The 23,368-nt window shown below is 40.4% G+C and overlaps 1 protein-coding gene across 1 annotated transcript in view; it reads right to left on the bottom strand.

Moving 5' to 3' along the window:
- DOCK8 (dedicator of cytokinesis 8) overlaps positions 1-23,368 on the bottom strand; it is a 209,465-nt gene that overhangs the window by 68,437 nt on the left and 117,660 nt on the right. Inside the window, exons 15-21 of the mRNA XM_054583056.1 lie at positions 11,333-11,450; positions 9,808-9,878; positions 8,611-8,749; positions 7,748-7,849; positions 4,171-4,266; positions 3,246-3,480; positions 542-706 (exon numbers count right to left, since the gene is read on the bottom strand). Coding sequence (XP_054439031.1) covers positions 542-706; positions 3,246-3,480; positions 4,171-4,266; positions 7,748-7,849; positions 8,611-8,749; positions 9,808-9,878; positions 11,333-11,450 — 926 coding nt within the window. The remainder of the gene's footprint in view (positions 1-541; positions 707-3,245; positions 3,481-4,170; positions 4,267-7,747; positions 7,850-8,610; positions 8,750-9,807; positions 9,879-11,332; positions 11,451-23,368) is intronic.

Raw genomic sequence — 23,368 nt, 5'->3', positions numbered from 1 at the left:
ACCTTTTGTATCATGCAGACCAGAAGTTCTGTTTGATTATTACCTATGTAAATAATTAAGAGAAATGAATTTTTTTTTTAATTTAAAAAGTGTAGTTTGGGGGAAATGAGAAAAGGGATTTAATTTTTCATCATGAAAAATTTAGGAATCACTGCTTACCACTACTATCAAATATATATTATTTTCTTCTTATTATTTTATTATCCCAGAATCTTAGGCTTCTGCTGTCATTTCACCATATTTTAAGAAAGAGATCCTAACTGAATCAGAAGTTACCAACTGGGTAAAGACCAGTGAGTGATTATCAAAAAGGCAGAAAAAAATAAGTGCTTAGAGTATAAAGAGGGATAGAGGCAGAAAGAAAGCAAGAGAAAAATCTAGAAGAAAGCTTTTCATTTTAATATTCATGCCACTTTTGTGTCATTCTGAAAAATATAATTTAACTTTTGCGCTTTTTATTTAATTTGCATGATGTGGTGGAGGGGCAGGGTGGGGTGAGAGGGCCCGGCCCGCCAGACTCCCACCCTCAAGGCAACACTACCGGACTTGGGCAAGTCCCTCTGCAGCTCCGGCAGGCGGAAGACGTAGTGCACGTAGGAGGCCAGCAGGCAGTTCCTCCCGTGCTGGTCTTTGCTCAGGTCCTTGCTATTGTGCAGGCTGTTGGCAATGGCCACCACGGACTCGAAGGCAAACTGGGAGAAGTTGGCTGAGGAACCAAGATGAAAAATGGGCAGCTTCACAGTTGGTCCTTAATGCGACCAAGGTACATCGCTCTCCAGGGCCGTGACAGGGAGCCCTGCCCACTGACCAAGGGAACCAGGTTGGTCAAGATGGTGGCCTGAGGCAGAGGGAGTGCTTTAGGAAGCTTCAGCTTGCTGGCTCTGCGTAATGCCAATGACTTCGCATTTCCTCCCTCATTTTCCTCCTCCCACCAGCACTGTGGTATTTTATGACAAGGATGAGGCTGTCCCGACACTCTCCTGTCTCTAAAGCATGATGTGAACTGGTGCTACTCACTGAGGTCTACGCTGATGTTGTCAGCATCACCTGGGAGCCTGTTAGAAATGCAGAATCTCAGGTCCCTCCCCAGACCCACTAAGCCAGGACCTGCATTTTAACAAGATGCTCAGACGATTCTCGTGCACACTACGGTTTGAGATGAACTGCTGCATCTTGATGTACAGATTAATCTTAAAGTGTATGAATATGACGTCATTCCTTACTGGAACTTTACAAAGAGTTGGTTTACCATAGCCACTCTTGTTTGGGAGCTCAGCCCTCCACAGTCTGGCTCCACTCTACTTATCCAACCTTGGACCCTTTCCTGCTCAAACTCAACTTCCCCTAAAAGGAGGCACTGATTGTATTATCCCCATCACAGCGGCTCTTTGTCCTCTCTGCGATTTCGCTGACTCTGTTGTCCTCACCTAGAAAGCCCTCTTTCTCCTGCCTGCAAAACCACACCAACCGTTAATGCTCAGCACAATCCCATCTCCTCCACAAAGCCTTTAATACCACTCAGTACAGGTTTTAAGTGACACCAAATCAGAAGGTTCTTTGGCTGTTTCCAGTGGAAAATCCTGTCTTCCTCAGCAGGCTGGAAGCCCTTCCAAGGCAAAGTGCATTTTTCATACTATCTTGTCTCCCCCACTGTGCCTTCCATAGTGCCAGACACAGGCAGGTCTGAATAAATGCTTGCAGTCTAAATGCATCTGCTTATTCTGCCTGTTCTAACACTGTTGTCCCCACGTGACCAGGCAGCAACTAGCTATGGAGAAGAGGCTCAAATTGTATCAATGAACATTTTGTCAAATACACAAGTCTACATTAAATAACTGAAACATACAAAGCAGTGTGCCACCTAAGTGGGAGCATAGAAAGAAAGCTAGGGGTGGGGTAGAGGTCACTGCTTTGCAGGAATCTAGCTGGGGAGGCGACAGCTGCATGTATGAAGTGTAGGCCTACAACACAGGATGTCTACTCTACAAAAGACACATCCCAGGATACAGTGCAAACCAAGGGATTAAGAAGACACGCTCTTCCCTGGCCTGCAGGTTCAGCAAGCACCCCTTTGGCCCACTCGCACCACCAATTTACTCATATCCCATAACCCAGCTGTGCTATTGGTTTCTTTCTTCACACCCCCGTGCTTTTCTGGTTCTCTGCTTTTGTCACTCTCATTTCACTGTCCCCATTTTGGCTGCTTTCTCTCTTCCTCTCCTTCAAGGTCATATCAAACACTCTTCCTCCCAGGAGCCTCCTTCATCCTCCCAAATGGATGTTTTAATGCCTCTTCTCCCCCCAATATCTAGCTGTGTCCTTTTGAGGATTCTTGTCTTGTGCTGCTGCTCTTCACTATATTGTAGGTCCTCTGAGGTCAGATAGGCTCTTAGTTATTATTGCGAAGTCTACAACTGTTAGCTCAGTACCGGGAGCACAGACGGTACCAAAAAGACATCCACTAGACTCAGTAGCACAGGATAATATAAGCCCAGCTGAAAACAGCGTCAGACAAAAATGCCCCACAGCAGCCAGCCTGCCCCTGTAGGAGTCAGGAGAACGACGGGACCCATGCCTTACATGACATTATTTCTGAAGGAAGTTTTTACACATCGTATTTAATGTTAATTTGTTAAAAGCAAGCATTTAAAATATACTGTAAGTCAGAAAACAAATGAGTGGTTCCTGTGCATGGGGAGTGACTGCTAAGAAGTATGGGATTCCATTTGGGGTTGATGCGAATATTCTGGAATTAGATAGTAGTGGCAGTTGCACAACCTTGTGAATATATTAAAAACCACAGGATTGTACACCTAAATGAATTTTACAGTATGTTCATTACATCTCAATGTAAAAAAGTGATCACATTGCATTTCAATTTAGAATTCCCTTCCTTCCATTCAATGAAGTGTCTTATTCTTTTTAAACATTATATTTCCATGTTGGTCAAGAAAATAAAAATATCTTAGAAGTACAAGAAATACATCAACTACCAGGAATGGAATTTGAAAGACTACCTCTCATCATTCAATAAATTTATTTTAAAAACTATGATATTAAGCATTCACTCTTAATTTTTTTTTAACATCCAGGGGGAGTCCAAAAGTAGTATTGGATTTAGCCTCCCTTGGACTCTCAGCATCAACCGAAAGGAAAATCACACTGTTGCTGTTCCCAGGATTTCTGGAAAATCATGTTTCCTAACACAAGGCTGCCTGCCCCTCCCCAGCCCCAGGGCCTCCTACCCGTCTGGCCGGCAATGACCATGGGCTGCACGGACAGCTGGAAGAGCTTGTCCAGCACCAGGTGCAGGAAGAGCACGAGGGGCTCCAGGCGGGAGGAGTTGAGGCAGATGAGGCTGAGCTTCAGCTCATGTTCCAGCGCTGTCTCAGTGATCTTCTGGTCCAGCACGCGGATGGGGAAGGTCACCTGGCTCTCCAAGGAGTGGCAGAGAGTGAAGAACTTCTCCAGGTGGTTGTCCTGGAAGGCAGACAGCAGGCCTCATGGGTCTTACCAGTGGATACATAATTTTTATATTTTATACCGTCAAGACTCACCAGCGGATGCATAAACACAATCACATATAAGAGGTTCCTTATATGCAGAACCTCTCATCCTATGGTTTAGGAATAAGGTTGTGAACTATGTTGTAGAATGGTGTGCAAAAAATAAAACCTCTTGATAATTATTAACTGAAGAAAAAAACAGTTTGGACTCTGACATGTTCTGTAAGCAGGGGGAAGCACAACAGGTAAGCATACACAGCCAAAAAGGGGTCTACATAGGTGCAAAACTCGAACAGTGGCAGGAAAAGGAGGGAATGTAGAAGCGGGGAACAAAAGGCGGGTGACATGGCAGAATTACAGAGGGGAATGAGATAGGGACTTCAAATGAAGCCTCCCCACACACTTTCTCAGCCAGCAGTGCAGGGACTGGGTTACTTCATTTAGTTGTTCAACCTCTTTATAAGGTCATCCCATTTAAACAACATTTAAACTTGAACAGGCTTGTAAGTCCCCATAAAGAACTAAAGGTTATTTTTGTTTCATCCATGCACAAAGCTTTGCATTGGTCTTTTACTGGACTGTCCTTAGAAGGTTCCCTGCTGTACCCCCACCTTCGTTATCAGCCTTCTGGCTCTGACATGAAGTGGACGTTCATGTTCCTTACCTGGGTGTGAACAGAAGAAACAGCTTGCACTTCAATATTAAATACTCCCTTATGTCCTTCAGCCCACTTAATGGGAGGATTCTGTATAGGGACTTTCTGTGTTAGAGGGAAAAAAATAAAGATAACAATTCAATCCCCTTTTCTGATTACTAACAAGCAGAGCAAAGAAACTTGGCTATAAATGTCAGGGTTACACAAACAGAAAACTCCTTGGAAATGAATAGAACTGGCCTTGGGGTTAGAAGCTCTGGGTTCAAGCTCAGTTCTGCACTGAACCTAGTTATTATATTTTGCTGTGTATAATGCATAATTTTTTGCCCATATTTTTGAGGAAAAAATAAGGATGCACATTCTACATGGATAGTACTAATTCTGTATCTATATAAATGTTTTTAATTCTTTTATTTATGCTTATGCATTAAAAGTGTAACTCTAAAAAGCAATAGCAATACCTATATGTTAAAAAATAAGTGCTAAAATTCCTTTATAATACAAAAAACAAGTATCTAAATATAAATAGATAAAAAAATTGAATTAAATACCTAAAATGAAAGATTTTTTTCCCGGAGAGTTTGGGCCCAAAACATTGGGTGCACATTATACACAGCAAAATATGGTACTTTAACAAGTCAATTAAACTCTCTGGAACTTCATTTTCTAGTGTTGAAGGGAGGGGTTTGACTGAGTGATCTGTCTTTAAGCTCCCATACAGTATTGATAAATTATTGATGCTAGGAATTAAAATAAAGAAATACATTGGCAATTTCCCCATTAATCAGGTATGTCAGGACAAAGTATGGAGTATCTTTACACAACACAAAATTTTAATGCTTTTTTGAGTGTCTGCAATTACATTCTCTTTTAACAAAATGTTTCTAAGTAGGAGCCCTGCTAGGCTCCTGCTTTAATTACTAAAGTGACTCTTTTATACCATTTATGTACCTATAGTTCTATGCTCTGAAGCTGCCATTTCTTGTCTTAAATTCCCAAGGCATTATCTTCCTCTAGAGACATCAGGCAGCGTTGGGTGAGCACGGCCTAGCCTGCCACAGCCACCACGTGAGTGTGGATTTTGCATCTCTTGCATTTTAATGGAAGGAAGCATGCTGTATTTGCAAGGGCCAGATGTGTGGATGGGGTGGGTACTTGTGGAAATGTCTAAGAGAGAGTCACAAACTGGGGTCAAAGCTGGATCCAGCCCACAGGCAAGTTCTGTTTGACTCAGTGTTAGAAATTTTTTTGAATTAGTTGCCAACATTTGAAAGTCAGAAAATTTCACATGAAAGCCTATTTGTCTAACTTCTTTTGAGAACTAGAAGATATGAAGACATTGGGCTTGCATCCCAGAATGGCACTGATTTGTGGAGTGGAGGAGCAGCTGTGACCTTCAGTGGGCAATCTCCAGCATGAACAAATTCCACTCATTATTTTTTTTTTTTTGAAGATTTTATTTATTTATTTTTTAGAGAGAGGAGAAGGGAGGGAGAAAGAGGACAGAAACATCAATGTGTGGTTGCCTCTTGCACGCCCCCTACTGGGGACCTGGCCTGGAACCCAGTCACATGCCCTGACTGGGAATCAAACTGGCGACCCTTTGGTTCCCAGGCCGGTGTTCAATCCACTGAGCCACACCAGCCAGGGCTGGCACTCATTATTAGTGAGTCCAGCTCCTGGGGACACTGGAGTCTGTCATCTATGATCTTAAGCATGATGGTCCACTAAAAAATGTATCATGAGCCACATGTCACAAAATTTTCTAGCAGCAACATTAAAAAAATTAAAAAGGTGCATGCGATAGCAATTTTCATGCTATTTCATTTAACCCAATAGAGCCTAAAGATTGTTCTGATATATAATCAATATAAAAATTATGAACGAGATAGTTTACATTCTTTTTTTCCTCCTTTTGAAAGTGGGTTTGTATTTTCTACTGAGAGCTCATCCCAGTTTAGACAAGCCACATGTGACTAGTGCCAACTGTACTGGACAGGATATGTCTAAAAGATATAAGGAGGGGCTAAGGGTATATCTACAAAGATGGCTTAGGGCAGGAATGAAAAAGGAAATATTTACTGAAGCATAGAGTTTGATGCTTGATATGTGTTATTTCATTTATCATTCACAGCAGCCTTGTAGGCAGGTGTGGGTTAGATTCATCTTTGAGACGCAAAGAGGGTAAGCAACTCATCCATGTTCACACTACTAGGGAGGGGCAGAATCTGGATTTTGGATAAAAATTTGTCTCTAAAACCAAGTTTGTTCTGCAGCATTAAGGAGGTAATTGAGGGTTCTAGGAAATTAGGATGTGCATGATAAAAAGGTGGTTTTGAGGTCATCAGAAGGGACTACATGTCCAAATCATAAAGAGTAATCAGGGAATGGCTACGAGCACACTCAGGTGGTTCTGAGGAGAGCAGTTTTGGTCTAAAGCCAGGCACATGACTGCCCCCAGGGCAAAGAGATCTCTCACCAGAGAAAAAAGGAAATAAGAGAAAAACAGAATAGCCTAGGAAGGAGGGATGGGTAGTCTGAGAAGGGGGAAAAGTTGACTATTAAAGTTGGGGATAAATAAAAGTCCTGGGAAATTCTTCAACTTGAAAATTACAAAAGAAAAACACAAAAGAGATGGTGGGGAATCTGTATAGATTAAAGGAGTCTCAGATTAAAAGACAAGTCAAGCAATAGCAATGTATAGACCTTATTTGGATCCTGATTCAAACAAACAACTATTAAAAAAAACACGACATTAATGAGATAATTGGAAATTTGATCACTGACTGGATATTTGAAGATATTAAGGACGTACTAATTTTTAATGTATAACAATAGTATTGGGATGGTTAAACAGTCCTTATCTTTAAAAATACATATTAAAATCTGTAAAAATGAAATGCTACAATGCCTAAGATTTTCTTCAAAATAATACCTACTGAAATCAACCAAATACAATAAAAAAAAAAAAAAAAAGCCTATGCCAACCAGACTGAGACCATGAGGGCTGGTGCTGGTGCTGCCAGAATGGAGAGTCCACTGGGCTCCCGTTTAATGGCTGCGTTGCAGCAGAGCGGCTGGGCAAGAGGCAGCACAGGAAACAGGAGAAGGGAAAGACCACGGGCACTGGCAAAGGAATGAAAACCCCACTGTCCATCTGGGGACGGTGACAATTGACCCAGAGGAGAAACGGATGGAATCTAACCTGAGAACCGTTTTTAAGGATCCATGCTGAGAGTAGCTGTTACCACAAGTGGGCTCTATTTGCCTCCCCTTTCTCTCATAACACATCATTCTGTGAATCCCTTTTTGTAGATATGCAAGGTAATGCTGCCTCTGGCCCAGGCCGCATTTACTAAACATTCTGAATTGGTGATTTCTAAATAAATGAGTTTTCGGGGCCCGTTGTTTTTCCAGTCCCATCAGAAACATGTATTCTCAGAAACACCATATACTGGCAGGTGTCTGTTCCCTGAAACTTGTCGAGCATCCCCAATCCTGTTTAAGGGACTGGGGAGTGGATCTGGGAAGGTGGTCCTAGACCATGGCTGGAAGAGAAACAGCCGATGGCCAGCTTGCTGGTTACCTCTGCAGAATGCATGGAGTAGTTGGGTGGCAGCCTTTCCAGGGCAACTGGGAGACAGTAGGATCCTGTTTGAAGACGTTCATTTAAGAGAATTGGCAGCCACTGAAACAGATGATGTAAAGAATAAAGTGGAATTTATTACTACATATAATTTTGGCAATTTATCTAGCTCACAATAATCAAACGCAACTAAACAATGATTAGATATTGACCAGGACTCTTTTTGGCAGTAATTTCTGTCAAGTTCTTTGCATTTTAAATTATCCAAGAGCTCCTGAGATCCTAATATCAAGGATTTACTGTTTTCAGAGCCACAGCTGTAGCATTTTTCTTTAAAGCCAATGTGTGTATGTGTCTGAACAGCATCAATGTTTATGTTAAGTTTTATAACTTTTAAAGAAATAATGTTTTGCTCCCTGGAGAAATAAAAAAGAGCTAGTTTTATACAGGGGTTGGCAAGAGTAGGTTTAGAGTTGTGAGTATGTGAAACACGGGGTTTATTCTTGTATTATTATTTATTAATTCTTGTATTGTTTCCTATATGAACAACTGTAAACCTATTTTTGCCCACCCTGTATGTGAAGCATATATAAAAAAATTTGGAAATACTATGTACTGCAATGTTTTTTCTAAAAAAAATAAACAAGTGTTCTTTCAAGATCTATCTCCTACTCGCTTTCCATTCCTGAAATTTGTCATTTGCTAAGACAAGTTATCTCTGCTATGTCCTATAAGCTGGTTTGGCACATTCTGTTACTTCTGACAGGAAAAAGCAATGGAATAGAATTCAGTTGTTTATTTCTGCAGGGACCTTGGATGCACCAAAAACTTCAGTGTGAATTGGCAAGTTGAAAACGACTCACTGAGTATCCCAGGAGAGTTTCTACGGAGGCTCCTTGCTTCTGCTGACAACTAATATGATAGAAGGTGAACAGGAGGTGGTGATTTACTGTGAGCTTGGCTGGGAGCTTAATTTTCACTTCTTCATAGAAGTCAGGAGACCTGTTTCAAAAGCACATTACACACACATAACTTTTAGCAAGAATGGTGACTTCTCTGACTATAAATTGTACCATAGCGGACCCTTTGTTCTTCAGAATTTGTCTGCTTGGTGTTTTGCTTTTCATTTTACATCATTCTGCCCCTCAGCTGGAAGTCCTTGACCCCATGGTTATGTCACTAGATACATTTCACTTACATAGGAGCTAAAGACTTCCGGGTAGACAGGATTTCCCCACATGATGGAAAAACCCAGCAACTGAATTTGAAAAGGGTATGAGGTTCAGTGCCCTGCTGTGACCCCCCTTTCTATCTCTACCCCAAGAACAAAGACAGGCACATCAAAGGATTTTGGAGAAACAAATGAATGATGCAGGCGGCAAAGATATCTGATTTTACTGCATTACGAAGTCCCAGATACTTTACCAAGAGCTTCACGTACATTACTTATTTATTCTTCTTCCCAACTCAGGAATATGGGCTCAGAGGAAGACTTAAATGGGCCAAGGTTATCAGGCCAGGATCAAACCCAAGCCTGCCTAACCCTGTACAGATTTCCCTCCTCTACCTGTAAAATGTGAGGAATAATTTAAACATTATTTTGGAACTCAATTTACCCACATAATAAGAAGTGTTCCATTTCCCCTTTGGTCAACTTAAATTTTCATAAACTAGGTGGTGGCACAGGTGAAGAGTAGGGTATAGAAGACAATGAGACAGAAAAAGGCAGGCTGGATGTTGTTTTTGGCCCCCTCCAGTATCTCAAAGCGAGTTAAGAAATATATCTTTATTTAACACCATAAGACGCCTTTGTATTATACTAGAATAGAAGGTTCCAGAAAAGTCAAAACAATATTAGGCTCCTGAGGATATGTTCTTCTCCCAGTCTTAGGGGCAAAAAGTGTGCCTCTTCAACACAGAATCATGGAACTAACATAAATTCCCTCTGTCGCTGAGTCCCTGAATTATAAACACCATTGGAAGGAATCAGAATGGGATCCAAAAGAGCCAACAGATAACAAAATAATCTTGGCATGTGTTGAGAACCAAAATATACTTACTTATTATGGTATGTGACGGCTGTGTACACTTCCTGCAGAAATTCGGGCCCACTGGACTTTCCAAAGATAACCTGTTCCCCAATACAGAAAGGACCAAACCAACAGTCATATTTGGACATATCAAATCAACCATCATCAGCCCAATAGGATGCTCTGTTCTTGTAGAGCTATATTTTGTAAAATGAGAGTGCTGAGCTCTCCAACTAGCCCAGGCACATAGATTCAAAAGAACTGGCTATGGAGGGTAAAGTGAGGCCTGAAGGGGCTGTATTAGTGACCAAGGGCCACAGGTTTGTGACACTGGAAAACTGGTGCTCTGCCCATGCTGCCTCTCTGCCTAGAGGTCTGTACTTTTTCGCAAAGTCACATCATTTTGCCCTCAGTTCAAGATCCCTGGTTGTGGCTCCTTTCCCTCCAGAGACTCGGGCCTGGTCACTGGGCTGATCAGGACCTTCACTGACCACAGGTTTGTACTATTTAGAAAAGACACCTCTTGGGCCTGATTCAGCTCTAATGGTACATGATTTGACAAATGGATTCACCTTTGGGCGAAGGGAAAAAGGGCCCTTTCTACTGGAAAGGGATGCAGGAATCCCTTTGCTGGGTCCCAGGGATTGGTGAGTAGAGACCAGGCTGGAGTTTGGCTGCCACTCATCCTTGGCTGCACACCTTGGCTACATTCAGGATCTGCCCAGCTATACCTGGCAGCTCTGGGGGACTTGCCATGAGCCAGAGCAGAGAGAATCAGGGGAGTCCTCCTCTAGGATTTTCTCCCCGCCACCACTGCAAGAGAATATCTTGTATTGGAAAGGTAGAGGAGACATTAGGAGGATTTTCTTAAAAAGGAGATACGTGAAGAGCGGAATGAATGAGAAAAAATTATATCAGTAGGGAAGTATAGTAATTGGAGTCTATGACTTACAGAAAACAGGAATAGCTATCAATCCCATTTGTGGCAGATGGTTAAAAAAATACAGATTCTGGTATTTTGGGTTCCTTAGAGAACACTGCATTATATATTTATTATGTGATTTATATTTTGCCCCAGCATGAACATCCAGTCCCAAAAGGTGTTGAGATGGCATGTGCTGATTATTTTTAGGCATACTTGGCATTCATCTCTTGATGTGGACTGGGGCTTGGGCGACGTGTGCTGCCGCGCACATCTGGAAGTGCAGTGAACACAGCAGGCACGCTGGGCCCGTCTCTCTACTTCTCATGCTGCAAGGGTGGCGTGGACTTTATGGTGTTTTTCAGTCTTCTAATATAATCTGTATTTTCAAATTTCATAGTTCCTTACGGAATGAGTCAGGAAAGAAGCTTACAATTGATACTGACCCCATTTCCCCATCAGTATGTTGGGACCAATACTGGATGAGCCACAAAGGCCTCTGCACAGGCTGAGGAGCGCTGTGCTGAACAGACATACTCAGCACACTCACGAGCCCTGGACTGTGACTGCGCGCACTGACAAGGGAAGTTCAGCACACCTTGGGCTGAGGCAAATGTTTATTTCCCTCTTTACCGGCATAGCGTTGCTAGGATCCTCTCCACACATAAACTGGATCTTTATTGTAATGTTCCGAGCAGACGCTAGTTTGTTAGCAAAGTTCAGCCTCTGTGGGTAGACATAGAGAAGGTTTCTGGAAAAGAAAAGATGAAGAACCAGTGAATAAGGCCTAGAGCTTATTTTAACCATGTTCTTCAGTGAATACTAAAGCCTGCACTCATGAGGTGATTTTTCTGAAGATTTTCTTTTCAGAAATGAATTATTTTTGGAGGAATGAGCGAGATACTGTTGCTTCTTTCTCCCCAGCTGCAGTCGTCTAATAATAACCAACACTGGTTTTTGTTTTGTTACCTATAAAAATGTGTCTGCTGCAGCTGAGAAAGTCTTAATATCTTAGGTATGTAAATCTTCCTAGGGGCAATCACATGTCTGATGCACAGATAAAAAAGCAAAAAAGGTCCAGCTTATTTTAAACAAAATTCATGGCCATAGATGATGGCTTCATTTCACGTCCTCTCTAGTTTCAATTTTCTAAATGGTTGACATTCTGTATTGGTTTAGCTTTCTTTTCTTATCTAAGATGACAGTTCAAATGAACTATATAACAATAACATAACAATGATATAAAAGATATATCCACTCAGCAACTTCAGGACAGGTTATAGGCTCAGTATAATTTTGTGACTCTGTATTTTTTCCTCTGTATTTGCAGTACTACTAGTACATTCCATTAAAAGGTAAGCTCTATGAAGAATTTTAATCTGACATTTTTAATTCACTAATATATCTCCAGCAGCTAGAATAGTGCCTGGGACATAGTAGGTGCTAGCTAAATCTTTGATGAATAAAAAAATGAATGTGTATATTTTTAATGAACTAAGCAGATACTAGATTAGAGGGTCTAGGAATCAGGTCTTTTTTTTTCATATTTCAGTCTACATGAACTTTTAGAGTGAGTTTAAAATTTTATTATGTAAAATATTTCATGCAATTTATAATTGTTAAAAGCAAAGATATATATTTTACTGAATCTTATAAAACCTCTAGTCTTATACCAGGTGTCAAGCTAAGACTAATTCCATCACAAACAGAAAGCCACATCACAAACCAGCATTGCTCAGTCTGTTCCACAAAACCTCTGAGCTTTGCAAAATGTTAACAAGTATGTGGGGAAGAGGAGGAGGGGTAGGTGATGAAAAGGTTGTGTAAACCAAGATAAACAGCTGAATGTGCCTTGTGAATCTCTCATGGGGGGGAAAGACTCTGCTCTTTTCCCCAAGTTTTTGACCTCAGAACTCATTTCACTGATTTATTTTTTCATGGTATATTTCACAAGTTTAACATTCTCAGAAATCATTTGGGAAAACAACTGAAATAGCTTTTATAGCTACAGAAGAACATTCCACATCAAGGAAGGAAGAGTTAGAGCCCAAGAATTCTCTAGTGAAATATCTTGCACAATAATGAATGCTCTCAGGTATTCAAGAAGAAAAAAAAAACAACAATCTTTAAAAACTGCCGAGAACACACAGGAGCTGTTATTCTTTGCATGTGCAAGTTCAAAGGCCATGGAGACAAAAAAAAAAAAGAAAGAAAGAAAGAAAAGAAAGGGGGGGGGCAAAGAAGCATTTCTATGTCATACTCGAGCACAGTTTCTCTATAGTGTATAACTCACCAGAGGCAGAATAGGGGTGACACAGTGTTGGGAACAGATGTGAGTCACTGTATCCTATGACCTGTCTAGGCTACCCTGCCTCTTGCATGTCATTACCCTGACATAGTAGCAACTGGCACCACCACTTGAGGGGAGTGAGGGCATCTCCCCTCACTTGCTGGTCTTCATTTCCAGCTCTTTCTAGCTACTATATGGTCCTCTTGTTCTTTTTTTAACAGGGTCATAACTGGCTATAAATGGTCTACTGCATTGACCCCTTCCCACATTCTGGTGAAAAAGAAGATAAATGCAAGACAACTATTTCATCAAAAGGAAGTGAATTAAATTTAGATGATGGGAAGAATACTCAATGAGCTTCAAATATCAATGACATGTAGCTGAACACAATGAAGGGATTAGCATAAAATTCTGGGGTATGAAAGATGGAGGCACCTAGTCCAAGCCCCAAATTTTAAAGATGAGAAACTGAGGCCCCGAGACGTAATGTGACAGTTCACTTTGAGTTAACCGTAGAGTGGGCACAGGATCCAGTTTAGAGCTGTTTGGACTCTATAATGCACTGGCTCAGTGACACCTTCAAAACCATCCTCTGTCAAACTGAGGGGGCTCCACCTTGATGCAGGCAGGTATAGGGGAACCTCAGATGCCATCAGGAGTGGACATGGTAGTAGTAGTGGCAGAAGGCAGTTCACATGTGGGTGGGGGGGTATATGTGGGGTATAGACCCCTCTCTGCTCACTCTTGTTCATCTGCTACCACTCCCATCAGCAGAGCCCATGCTTACTGAGTGGCAGCGTCAGGGGGTGGGTAAGGTGCTGGCTGTGCAGCCCAAGAGCTGGCCTTGGACAGATTACTGAGCCTTTCCAAAGCTCCTGTGAGGCCAATAACTGTACCTACCTCATAGGGCTGAGCTGAGCATTAATGAGTAAGAGCTTAATAAATGAGAGCTAAATGATGATTATTTCTTCTCTAAAGCTACTAAGTGACACATTTCAACCTACACACCCTACTCCAAACCACTCTCATTTCTCACCTGGACCACTGCAATAATTTTCCAACTCACCTTTTGATTTCTATACCTGCCCCTTACAATCTATTCCTTACATACAGGTCAGAAGGATCTTGTAAAAGTATAAAATAGATTATGTCAGGTCCTATAATAGTTTCCCAAATTTCATATCATGGGCCTATACCATCTGGCCTTTGACAATTTCTCTAATTTTATCACTTATCACTTTCCCACACTGGCCTTTTTCAAAGCCTAGAACATACTAAATTTATTCTCACCTTGTACTCTCTGCTCCTTCTGCCTAGAAAAGCTTCTCTCAGTTTGCCATGTAACTGATTCCTTCTCATCGCTTGGGTTTCAGAACACACATTACATCCTCAAAGAGGTCTTTCCTGTCATCCTATTTAATTGGTTCATCCCACTCACAAGCATTCTGTCTCTTTTATAATGATAAGATTAGCATAAATACATGTGATGATGAAAGTAATATGTGGTTGTAAAAATAATATGTACCCATTTTTTAAATTTTTTGAATATTTGAGAAGTAAAGAAAAGGAAGAATAAACTGGCATCCTGACCCACGTGGCTCAGTTGGTTTGTTGTCATTCTGCAAAGCAAAAGGTCTCTGGTTCAATTCCTGGTCAGGGCACATGCCTGGGTTGTGGGTTCGGTCCCCAGTCAGGGTATGTAAGAGAGACAACCTCCCTCTTGTAATCACCATACTGTTGTCTGTGCCCAGCCCCCCAACACCCACCCCTTTGGCAGATGTCAGTCTGTTCTTTGTATCTATGACTCTGTTTCTATGTTGTTTGTTCGTTTATTTTTTATTAGATTCCACATATAAATGAAATCATATGGTATTTGTCTTTCCCTGACTGCTTATTTTACTTAGGATAATATTCTCCAGGTCCATCCACGGTTTTGCAAAAGATACAATTTCCTTTTTTTTTTTTTAATGGCTGAGTAGTATTTTATTATATAAATGTACCACAGCTTTTTTATCTACTCATCTACTGATGGGCACTTTGGCTACTGGAAATAACACTGCAATGAACATAGGGGTACACATATCCTTTCGAATCAGTGTTTTGGATTTCTTTGGACACATTCCTAGAAGTGGAACTGCTGCATCATTGACCTGCTCTTGTTCAGTAGGATCAAGTCAGTATGACAGGGAGAGCTCCTGTAGGGGTTAATATGCCCATGAGCCCTGTAAGTTCTGCACCACATCTTGGGACCTTTGTTCACCTGAATATGCTCAATGACAAGAGAATCTACATCTTAACCCTGAAGTCCAGCATTATTCCCTGCATTTTTAAGCAAGTGCAGCAAAAATTCAGCACTCTTTTTGAGCCACTGAGACTGCATCCAGACCCACTCTTTGGCCTGGGCTCACCTACCCACTCCACCATTGTAATCATGGAATGGCATACATTGCTTCTTTAAAGGGACATCCTTCAGGTACTTGGTGGCTTTTCAGACATGCATACCCTTGATGGCGTGGGCCGTTTCACAAGTGTTCTTAAATTGAACACAAAGATTTGAGCCTCTTGATTTGAATGATTTCGTGGGGTTTTCTGGGTCAAGTGAATAGCAAACTATTTTCAGAAGCCATCTCAGGTCACTTATGGAAAGAGCAAATATTCTTTTTTTAAAAAAAATTCTCACTAGAGAACATGCTTATTGATTTTAGAAAGAGGGGAAGAGAAGGAGAGGGAGAGGAACATAGATGTGAGAGAGAAGCATTGATTGGTTGTTTCTCATACACACCCTGACCAGTGACCAAACCTGGAACCTAGGCATATGCCCTGACAGAGAATCAAACCCATGACCTTTCAGTTTATGAGACGATGCTCCAACCACCTGAGCCAGGGTGAGAGCAAATATTTTTAATAAACCTGATTTTAATGGCTTCATGATATCCCATATTATGAATGTGCCATAATTTGCACTAGTCGCCAAAGGTTAGCATTTAGATGATTTCCATTTTTTAAAAATTATAAAGCTGTGATAAACATTTTTATACATATATATCTTGCCCTTCTGCAATGTAGTATACTTTTGGAAGAATCTCCTTTAATTCTGTAGAGTTCCTCATCTTTGAATTAATTGAAAAGACACCAATCAACCTTTCTTTATGCTGTGCTTAAAGAAATAAGGAGCCAGAGTGTGTACAAATGCTTTGAAGTAGCTAGATGAAAGGGTCTGTGTAAATCACAGCAGCAGTAGCCCTGCCAGACTGGTTAGGCAACTTAGCTGTCACTACTCTCCTCTCCTACAGCCCAATCCAAGGGCAGCACCTACCTGTTTCACACATCCCCCAACAATGGTCAGCAATTGTGCACATTGCTTCTAAAGGGGCTGCTGACCCCTCTGCTCAAACAACATCACCCCGGCATTCAGTGTCCTTCCCGGTACTGAATACCCTTTCCACAGAGTACAAGGCTGAGGGAAACTTTGAGAGAATTTAGTCCAACATCCCTTTCTGCAGGCTAGGGGACTGACTCCCGGGGAGGTTAAATAACTTTGCCTAACTACTTTTTTAGGAAGATGCATTTCCCAAGAATCATCATATTTCTTAACGGCAAATATGCTAAGTGATATGTTTTGTAAAATCTCCAGGCTTTTAAAGAAATGAATATAAAAAATAATAATATTTTCTATTGGGAGGGAAGATATCTGCCTTGATGGTTAATAATCCAAAGAGCCTAAACCAGATAAAAGTAATTGTGAACAAACTGATAAATGGGCTCATGTATTTTATATGTGGTAAACTAAGTGTCTCATATTAGCTAGAGAAAACCCTAAGAATGATCTCTAATGATTTTTGAGAGAATAGCCCGTAACCAGAATAGGAATTACTTGGTATAGCAAAATTATTTTGAAAGCTTCTTTAGTAACTACAGGTCCAGTGCATATGTAAGGTAGTTAGTATAATATCATCTTTCCCCAAGAAAAATGGTTTTCTTCAGTCATATGCATCACTACATAGAATGGAACATTTGGTATTCATCAACAATGTTCTTCCCAGAGCTACTTCAGATGGCTTCTCTTGATTACAAACTGTTTTGGAAACTCCAAATTCTTTCCACTGATTCAGCAACAGACTCTTAACTAATTTATATACTGCTGTGATTTAGCAATTCCAGGAAGTCAGAGGTTAACTGGTGGGATTTAATCATTCTTAGATCAAATTGTTGACCGAACTGTTTTTGCTCTTTACTGTCTTGGAAGAGTCTTCTACGTTCTTTGCTGAAAACAAGTTACCCCAAGGGACCTTGAAATCTTTCAAAGCCACAATGCAAAAAACATCAGTTTGGTTCCTCCTCAGTTTAGTCTATTCTTTATCCAGTGCAAGGAAACAGAGAGAAAGCCATGCTCCTGTCACTTATTCCCAAGATGACATCAATGTTCTCTCCCATGGGCTTCTGCAGCTTGGAACGGAGCTCAAGATGCAAGTGAGCTACAGCAAAAATCACATTGGCCACCTGTTTAAACAGCTGGACACTTTGAACACCTCTTTAGCTGAGCTTCTGACTCAAGTCAGCCAGCAGGAGAGAAAGGGTGAGGACCTGCAGAGGAAAGCTGAGCAGCTCGGCAAGAGGGATGAGGGCCTCCATCAGCTGGTCGCTGAGCTCCAGCAGCAGCTGGTCGCAGGGACACAGCACAGAGAGAAATTCAATGAGAGGCTGGAACTGCTGGAGCAGAAGATGGAGGACGCTTTGCTCTTCGGCACAGGTGGGCTCTCTCTGACACAGGTGATGGACAATGTCATGGTGAGTAGATCATTATTGATCATTTTAGTTGACTATTATTTTATTGGGAGTGAAATATTATTTTTCATATGATTATCACTGTTTTAAATAGGAATACCATTCTCTTGCAAAATAGACCCCGAAGTAAGATTCATGACAGGAGTTATTTCTGCTGCAAGAAGAAAGGTGGTGCAGATTAACCCTATGTGATGCAGATGCTTATTTACCTTCCATTGCTGGTAATGGCAATCTAAACCATGTTTTGAATTAATGATTTGTGTCACTTGCTCCCAAGGTGTGGGTGGAAGAACATTCAGTCATGTCTTAAAGCAAAAAGCTAGCTTCCTATTCTCTGAGAATAGTTTACTTACAAAGCCTTGGGTTCCCAAAGAAAGCCAAAGGATTAACTGCAGTTGTTCAAAGGCAAACAATCCTTGGTGCTTCTTATGTTCCTCTTTCAAAGTGAGACTGAAGTGAATGAAAGGGCTTGTACTCATTGTCTCATGTTGAGTGAAAGTTCAGAATATAAAATGTTATCTATGACAGGGCTGTAAATATTCAAACACTGAATATGCATGAAGGGTTAGGGCTGGAAGATGATATGGGGAAATTGAAAAAGTCGATTTGATTTTGAAATGGAATTGGTGTCAATTTTGGTTTTCTTTCTCTTCAGTTCAGAAGCTATAACAAGGTACTAATATCAGATATATACTTTTTAAAAAAACAGAATAATACATTGCTGATTTTGTGGCCTGTGGTATCTCCCCTGTCTTTCAAATATCAGTAATGCCTATAATTTAAGCTTCTGCTATACCAGGGAAGATGGGCTCATATGGAAAACTATGATTAGCGGCCCTTACCAAGTAAGATAATGGGTGGAACAGCCCTTTAAAAAATTACAGAATGCTCTACAAATGTAAGGTGGACAAGTCACTTTTATTACAAGTCCTCACGTGTAATAAAAAGATTGGAGTTAAGTTTCAATTCAATGATACCTGACAAATGCTTTGCCATAAACTGCAAAATATGACACAAATGAGGATTATCTGCATATCAGGACTGTGTAAGATAGCTGACTGAACTTTAAAATACAACTCTAAACACTATACAGAACTGTGAGATCTTAATATAAGAGGGGTGAACCAAAAAAATCATACTCTTCTGGAGGGCAGGTACCTTGTAATGTAGGCTTCCCCTGCTAGGTGGGTGTTCTAGGAACCAACTGGTATCCGTGTACCAGTTGGTGGTGTTGTGAGAGGCTGTGTTTGGCTTCATTGAATTATTTTGGGGACTCTTTGAACATGTTTGCTCATTTCATGATGGAGGATTTACGAGGGCACCTGCCCACTCTGTGATGAGTGTTTAACAGTGTTTGACCAAAAACGGCATGACCTCCATGCCCCACTCTCCCTATTTACCTGATCTCACCCCAACCAACTTTTTTTTTTGTTTCCCTGGATGAAAAAAGTCATTAAAGGGAAACATTTTGCCCATGTGGAAGAGGTGAGACAAAAAATGGCAGAAGCGTGAAAAGGCATCAAAATGACAAGTTCAACACTGTTCTGAGCAGTGGAAAAAACATCTCGAAAGGTGTATTGCATCAAATGGAGAGTACTCTGAAGGTGACTGCGGTTTCAACATGTTAGAATAAATACACGATTTTTTATAAACAAATTCTGGGTTTTGGGGGGGGTCTCCCCTTGCATGTTACTTAGGGAATCCATCAATCTCTCTGGGTTTCTCTCTCCATCCTTCAGTCTCTTTCTGTCTCTGCCCCTCTCTGTCTGCCTGTCTGCCTTTGATCTGTGTTTGTGTCTTTCTCTGCTCTCTGTCTACCTCGGTCTCTCTTCTTCTTTGATATACCCTCTCCTGTCTCTCTCTCACAGCCCCTCAGAAAATGACAAAATGCTCTTCTTGAGGGAACACCCCTCCAGGTCCATCTAGTCACTAAAATCCATTTCGTTACAAGTTTGTAAGTGTCTGATGATTTCTTGCTCTGAGCTGGGGCTGGGTTGTGAACAAGGCCGTATTTCTCTCCGGATGATAAACACGGAGCCTAAGGCCTATAAACATTTTATGACTGAGAAATATCTGAGACGTCCAAAAATAATCAACTGCACAATCCAAAAACTAAAACCTCAAAAACAAAATTAATGAACTTTAAATTAAATGCTTAACAAATGCAACATTTTCATAATTAATTAACAACAACTCTACGGAATTTCACCTACAGGTAAAAATTTCTCCCCCTACCCACTTTACAGACTGTTATTAAATTATATATAAAGTTTTATAAGAAATGAGGAAGTGGATGCATCCTAATGTTTTAAATGACATGGTCAGTGCTTTGGGGTTCAAGGAGGTCTTAAAAGGTTCTTGGATATAGGTATCAGAGAGGGATAAAATACCAAGAAATTGGTTTTTCTATTTTATTAGTTTTCTTATAGCTTGAGACACAAGTGATGGTTTTTAGCTGACTACATGCAAAATGCACAGGGTTGAAGGAGACGGTCTAGGAAATTAGTACCTGGCTCTCTTGGTACAACCGCTAAAACAGCTTTATATAGAGAAAGTTCACCTACCTATTTTGGCAATTTCAAAGTAATTTCTTTTCCTTTCCTTGTGTCTTAAAACTCTCCCTCTCTAGCCCTTTGTGCAAAGACAGAACCAAAGAATTGATGAACTATTTGCTGAAGGGAAAATGCAGCAAAGCCAACTGAACACACGAGATACCCTCATTAAAAAACTCCGGGAAAAGGTTGGTGCCTCTTACTCCTGTCAGTAATTTTTTGGCAGCAGACTTTGATTCCAATGGAACAAAATTCAAATGCGTATTAATATCACCAATATCTTACACTTATTTGGTGTGTTTTACTCAAGGATTCCAAAGAAAATTGCAAATATAGATATATTCTTTTACAGTACTTATGCAAAATGAACAACTGAGGATGTAGTTGTATTTATCATTCACATTCACTGCCAGGGAAAGTTATTTTAAATGTAATGATAACAAATAGCTAACATTTTTTAATTATTACCACGTCCAGGCACTATTCTAATAGTAGTGAATACTACCAATAACAGATACTACTGTTAGCCCCATTAGGTAGACGATAAAACTGAGATACAGAGAGGATGCATGGCTTGCACAAGGTGCCACAGCTAGCACGGTGCAATTCAAATCTGGGTGCTCTGAAGCTAATGCTAGATGCAGTGGCCATAACCACTGCTATTTCTAAGAACAACAGTGAACAGTATCATTAGTCAACAATCAGATTCACCAGAACATTATTATGATGTGGTCTTTTATTGTATTATTTACAAAAGCTAAAGAAAGTTTCCCCAAACTAGATTTTTTTTTTTTTTTAGGTTCTGAAATAACATAGTTAAATTAGAAGATGAGAATAACTACCATCCCTCAGTGTTAGGTAGAAGTCTTGATGTTTTAAATACATCAAGAGCAAATTAAGTTAGAAATCTTAGAGATCTATGTTTGGTATATTCTGGAATTACCTAGGAAACCGGCAAACCAAATATGGCTATGTCTTGTACGTGGGAGCATACATTGTAAAGGCACACTTATGCTGAGCTAAGACTTTGTTACTCAGAGAATGGTCCAGGGGGAGCTGCATCAGCATCAGCATCACCGGGGGGCCAGTTAGGATGCACTACTGACCTGCTGAACCAGAACCTGCATTTTAACAACATCATGGGTGATTCAAATGCACATTCAGGTTTGAGAAGCACTGATCACTGGTCTGTTTTTAATTTGGCAGACATATGAACCTTGTAGTTTACTGTGTTTCCTTTTGCTTTCTTGGCTGCTAGGACCTCCTAGTCAAATTTGCAACTGACTTTTTAACGAATTGTCAAGGATCTTAAGATACATTCTGCATATTAACCTTATCCAGATTTAGACTGATTTCCTTCTCCTTATTTTCCTTTCACCCAGTAATTGAATGTCTTGTTTTATAATCTCCATAAACTGCCTCAGATACCTTTTAGAATGAGAAGGTTTATAAAAATGTAACACTTGCCATATCCTGTCTGATCAGTCCATGTCTAATGCTATGATTTGTGTTTATTCCCATTTCTAATACTTTAGGTTAAATCAAAGCACAAACCCATAAAGGAATCAGTGAAAAGTGGAAATGGAAAGAAAACCCTTGATGTGTAGGGTGAAGAGGACGTTCCATCTTCAGAAATCAGAGCAAGAAAAATGAAGCATGAATCCTGTTCTAGGGCACAAGTCAGAGTCCACACAAGGCTGCCTCTCCTGGGAAATGACACAAGATTAGGAGGAGGCTCTAGGGGTGTTGTCACAAGCAGCCACTTGCCCCTTAGTAACCTCTGAGCTCCCTGGGCTAGGCTGCAATGTTTTGTGTAAATGCTGCTACTGTATTCAGAACACTGGGCTCCTCTACCCCGCCCCCGCGAAAAGCAAAAGCAGTTAAGTAGGAAGAGACTACATGTTACCAAATTGTTTAGAAGCACTACAATGAAGGACTAAATATTCTCTCTATATAGAGTCATGTTATGGTTAAAAAAATGCACTCAAATGAGGGAGAAAAACAAATAGGAAGCCACAAACTCTTGTACTTGTTATTGCACCACTTTTGAAGATTTAGAAGGGAAAAATAATTCAGTCTTTCTCAACTGATGAGGTACACTCTGAACATCAGATATGGTGTCTTGATTTGAACAGCTATTATTACTACTAATAATTTGTTTTGAACATGGACTAAATGCTCACCTATTCTGTATTTGCAGAGTTCTTTTTCTATCTCATCAATTCCCATTAGTTGTCTTAAGAAAGGGCTTGGAAAACTAGCTTTCCTCCTTTTAAATAAGCAGGACCTCAAGCAGGGGCAAAGAAAATGTTTGCTTTTAGAAACAGGTAAAAGTACCTAGCGCTCCTTAAAATTCACTTGTTTAAGAAAAGTACAACTACTTTTCAATATCAAAAGATCCAAAAGGAAAGATGTGCTATTTATAGTCGTAGGTCATGTCTGGATTAGATTCCCATGGAAAAGAATCACAAAATAATAAATAGTTGAAAGCTGTTAGGGAAAACTGATTAATTTAAGAAAACAAAGTTTCTAACTTCGCTTGACACTTTTTCTTAAAACCCTACTTGGTTGAATGTAAACTGTAATTGAAAAAATAAAGCATACTTTGTTGAACTAATTGAAATTTTATGAATTATCTATGTCACCGAATATTCTTTTGAAACAGAGCAGAATTAATGTATTAAGTGTTTTATATATCACTCACTCTCACCTTAGTATGAATTAGTTTACTCAGTTCCTTTCCTTCTTACAAAGAGGATGGATTTATGGACTGTAGGTATGAGTGGATAAAGGGAATAAAAGGAAGACAGAGTAACTGTTAATCACGAAGCACTGATCTGGGGGAGGTCTGGATGCTTAGGGTGCCAAGGAGAGTGACAAAGCAACGGAGAGAGTAGGTACCCAAATTCATATGTTTTTATTCCACAATTTTTCTAAAACTTTTAAAAGTTTGACACTAACAAAATATTCAGAAGGTTCACTGGATAATTGCCTTTCTTCCAACTCCCAGCTATCCTCATGGAACCCATGATGTGATTTTAA

The sequence above is a fragment of the Pteronotus mesoamericanus genome, unplaced genomic scaffold, assembly GCF_021234165.1.
Source record: "Pteronotus mesoamericanus isolate MK-2021 breed Mesoamerican mustached bat unplaced genomic scaffold, CSHL_Meso_final contig_73, whole genome shotgun sequence".
Taxonomy (NCBI): Eukaryota; Metazoa; Chordata; class Mammalia; order Chiroptera; family Mormoopidae; genus Pteronotus; species Pteronotus mesoamericanus.
This window is presented reverse-complemented; position numbering and strand designations above follow the sequence as displayed.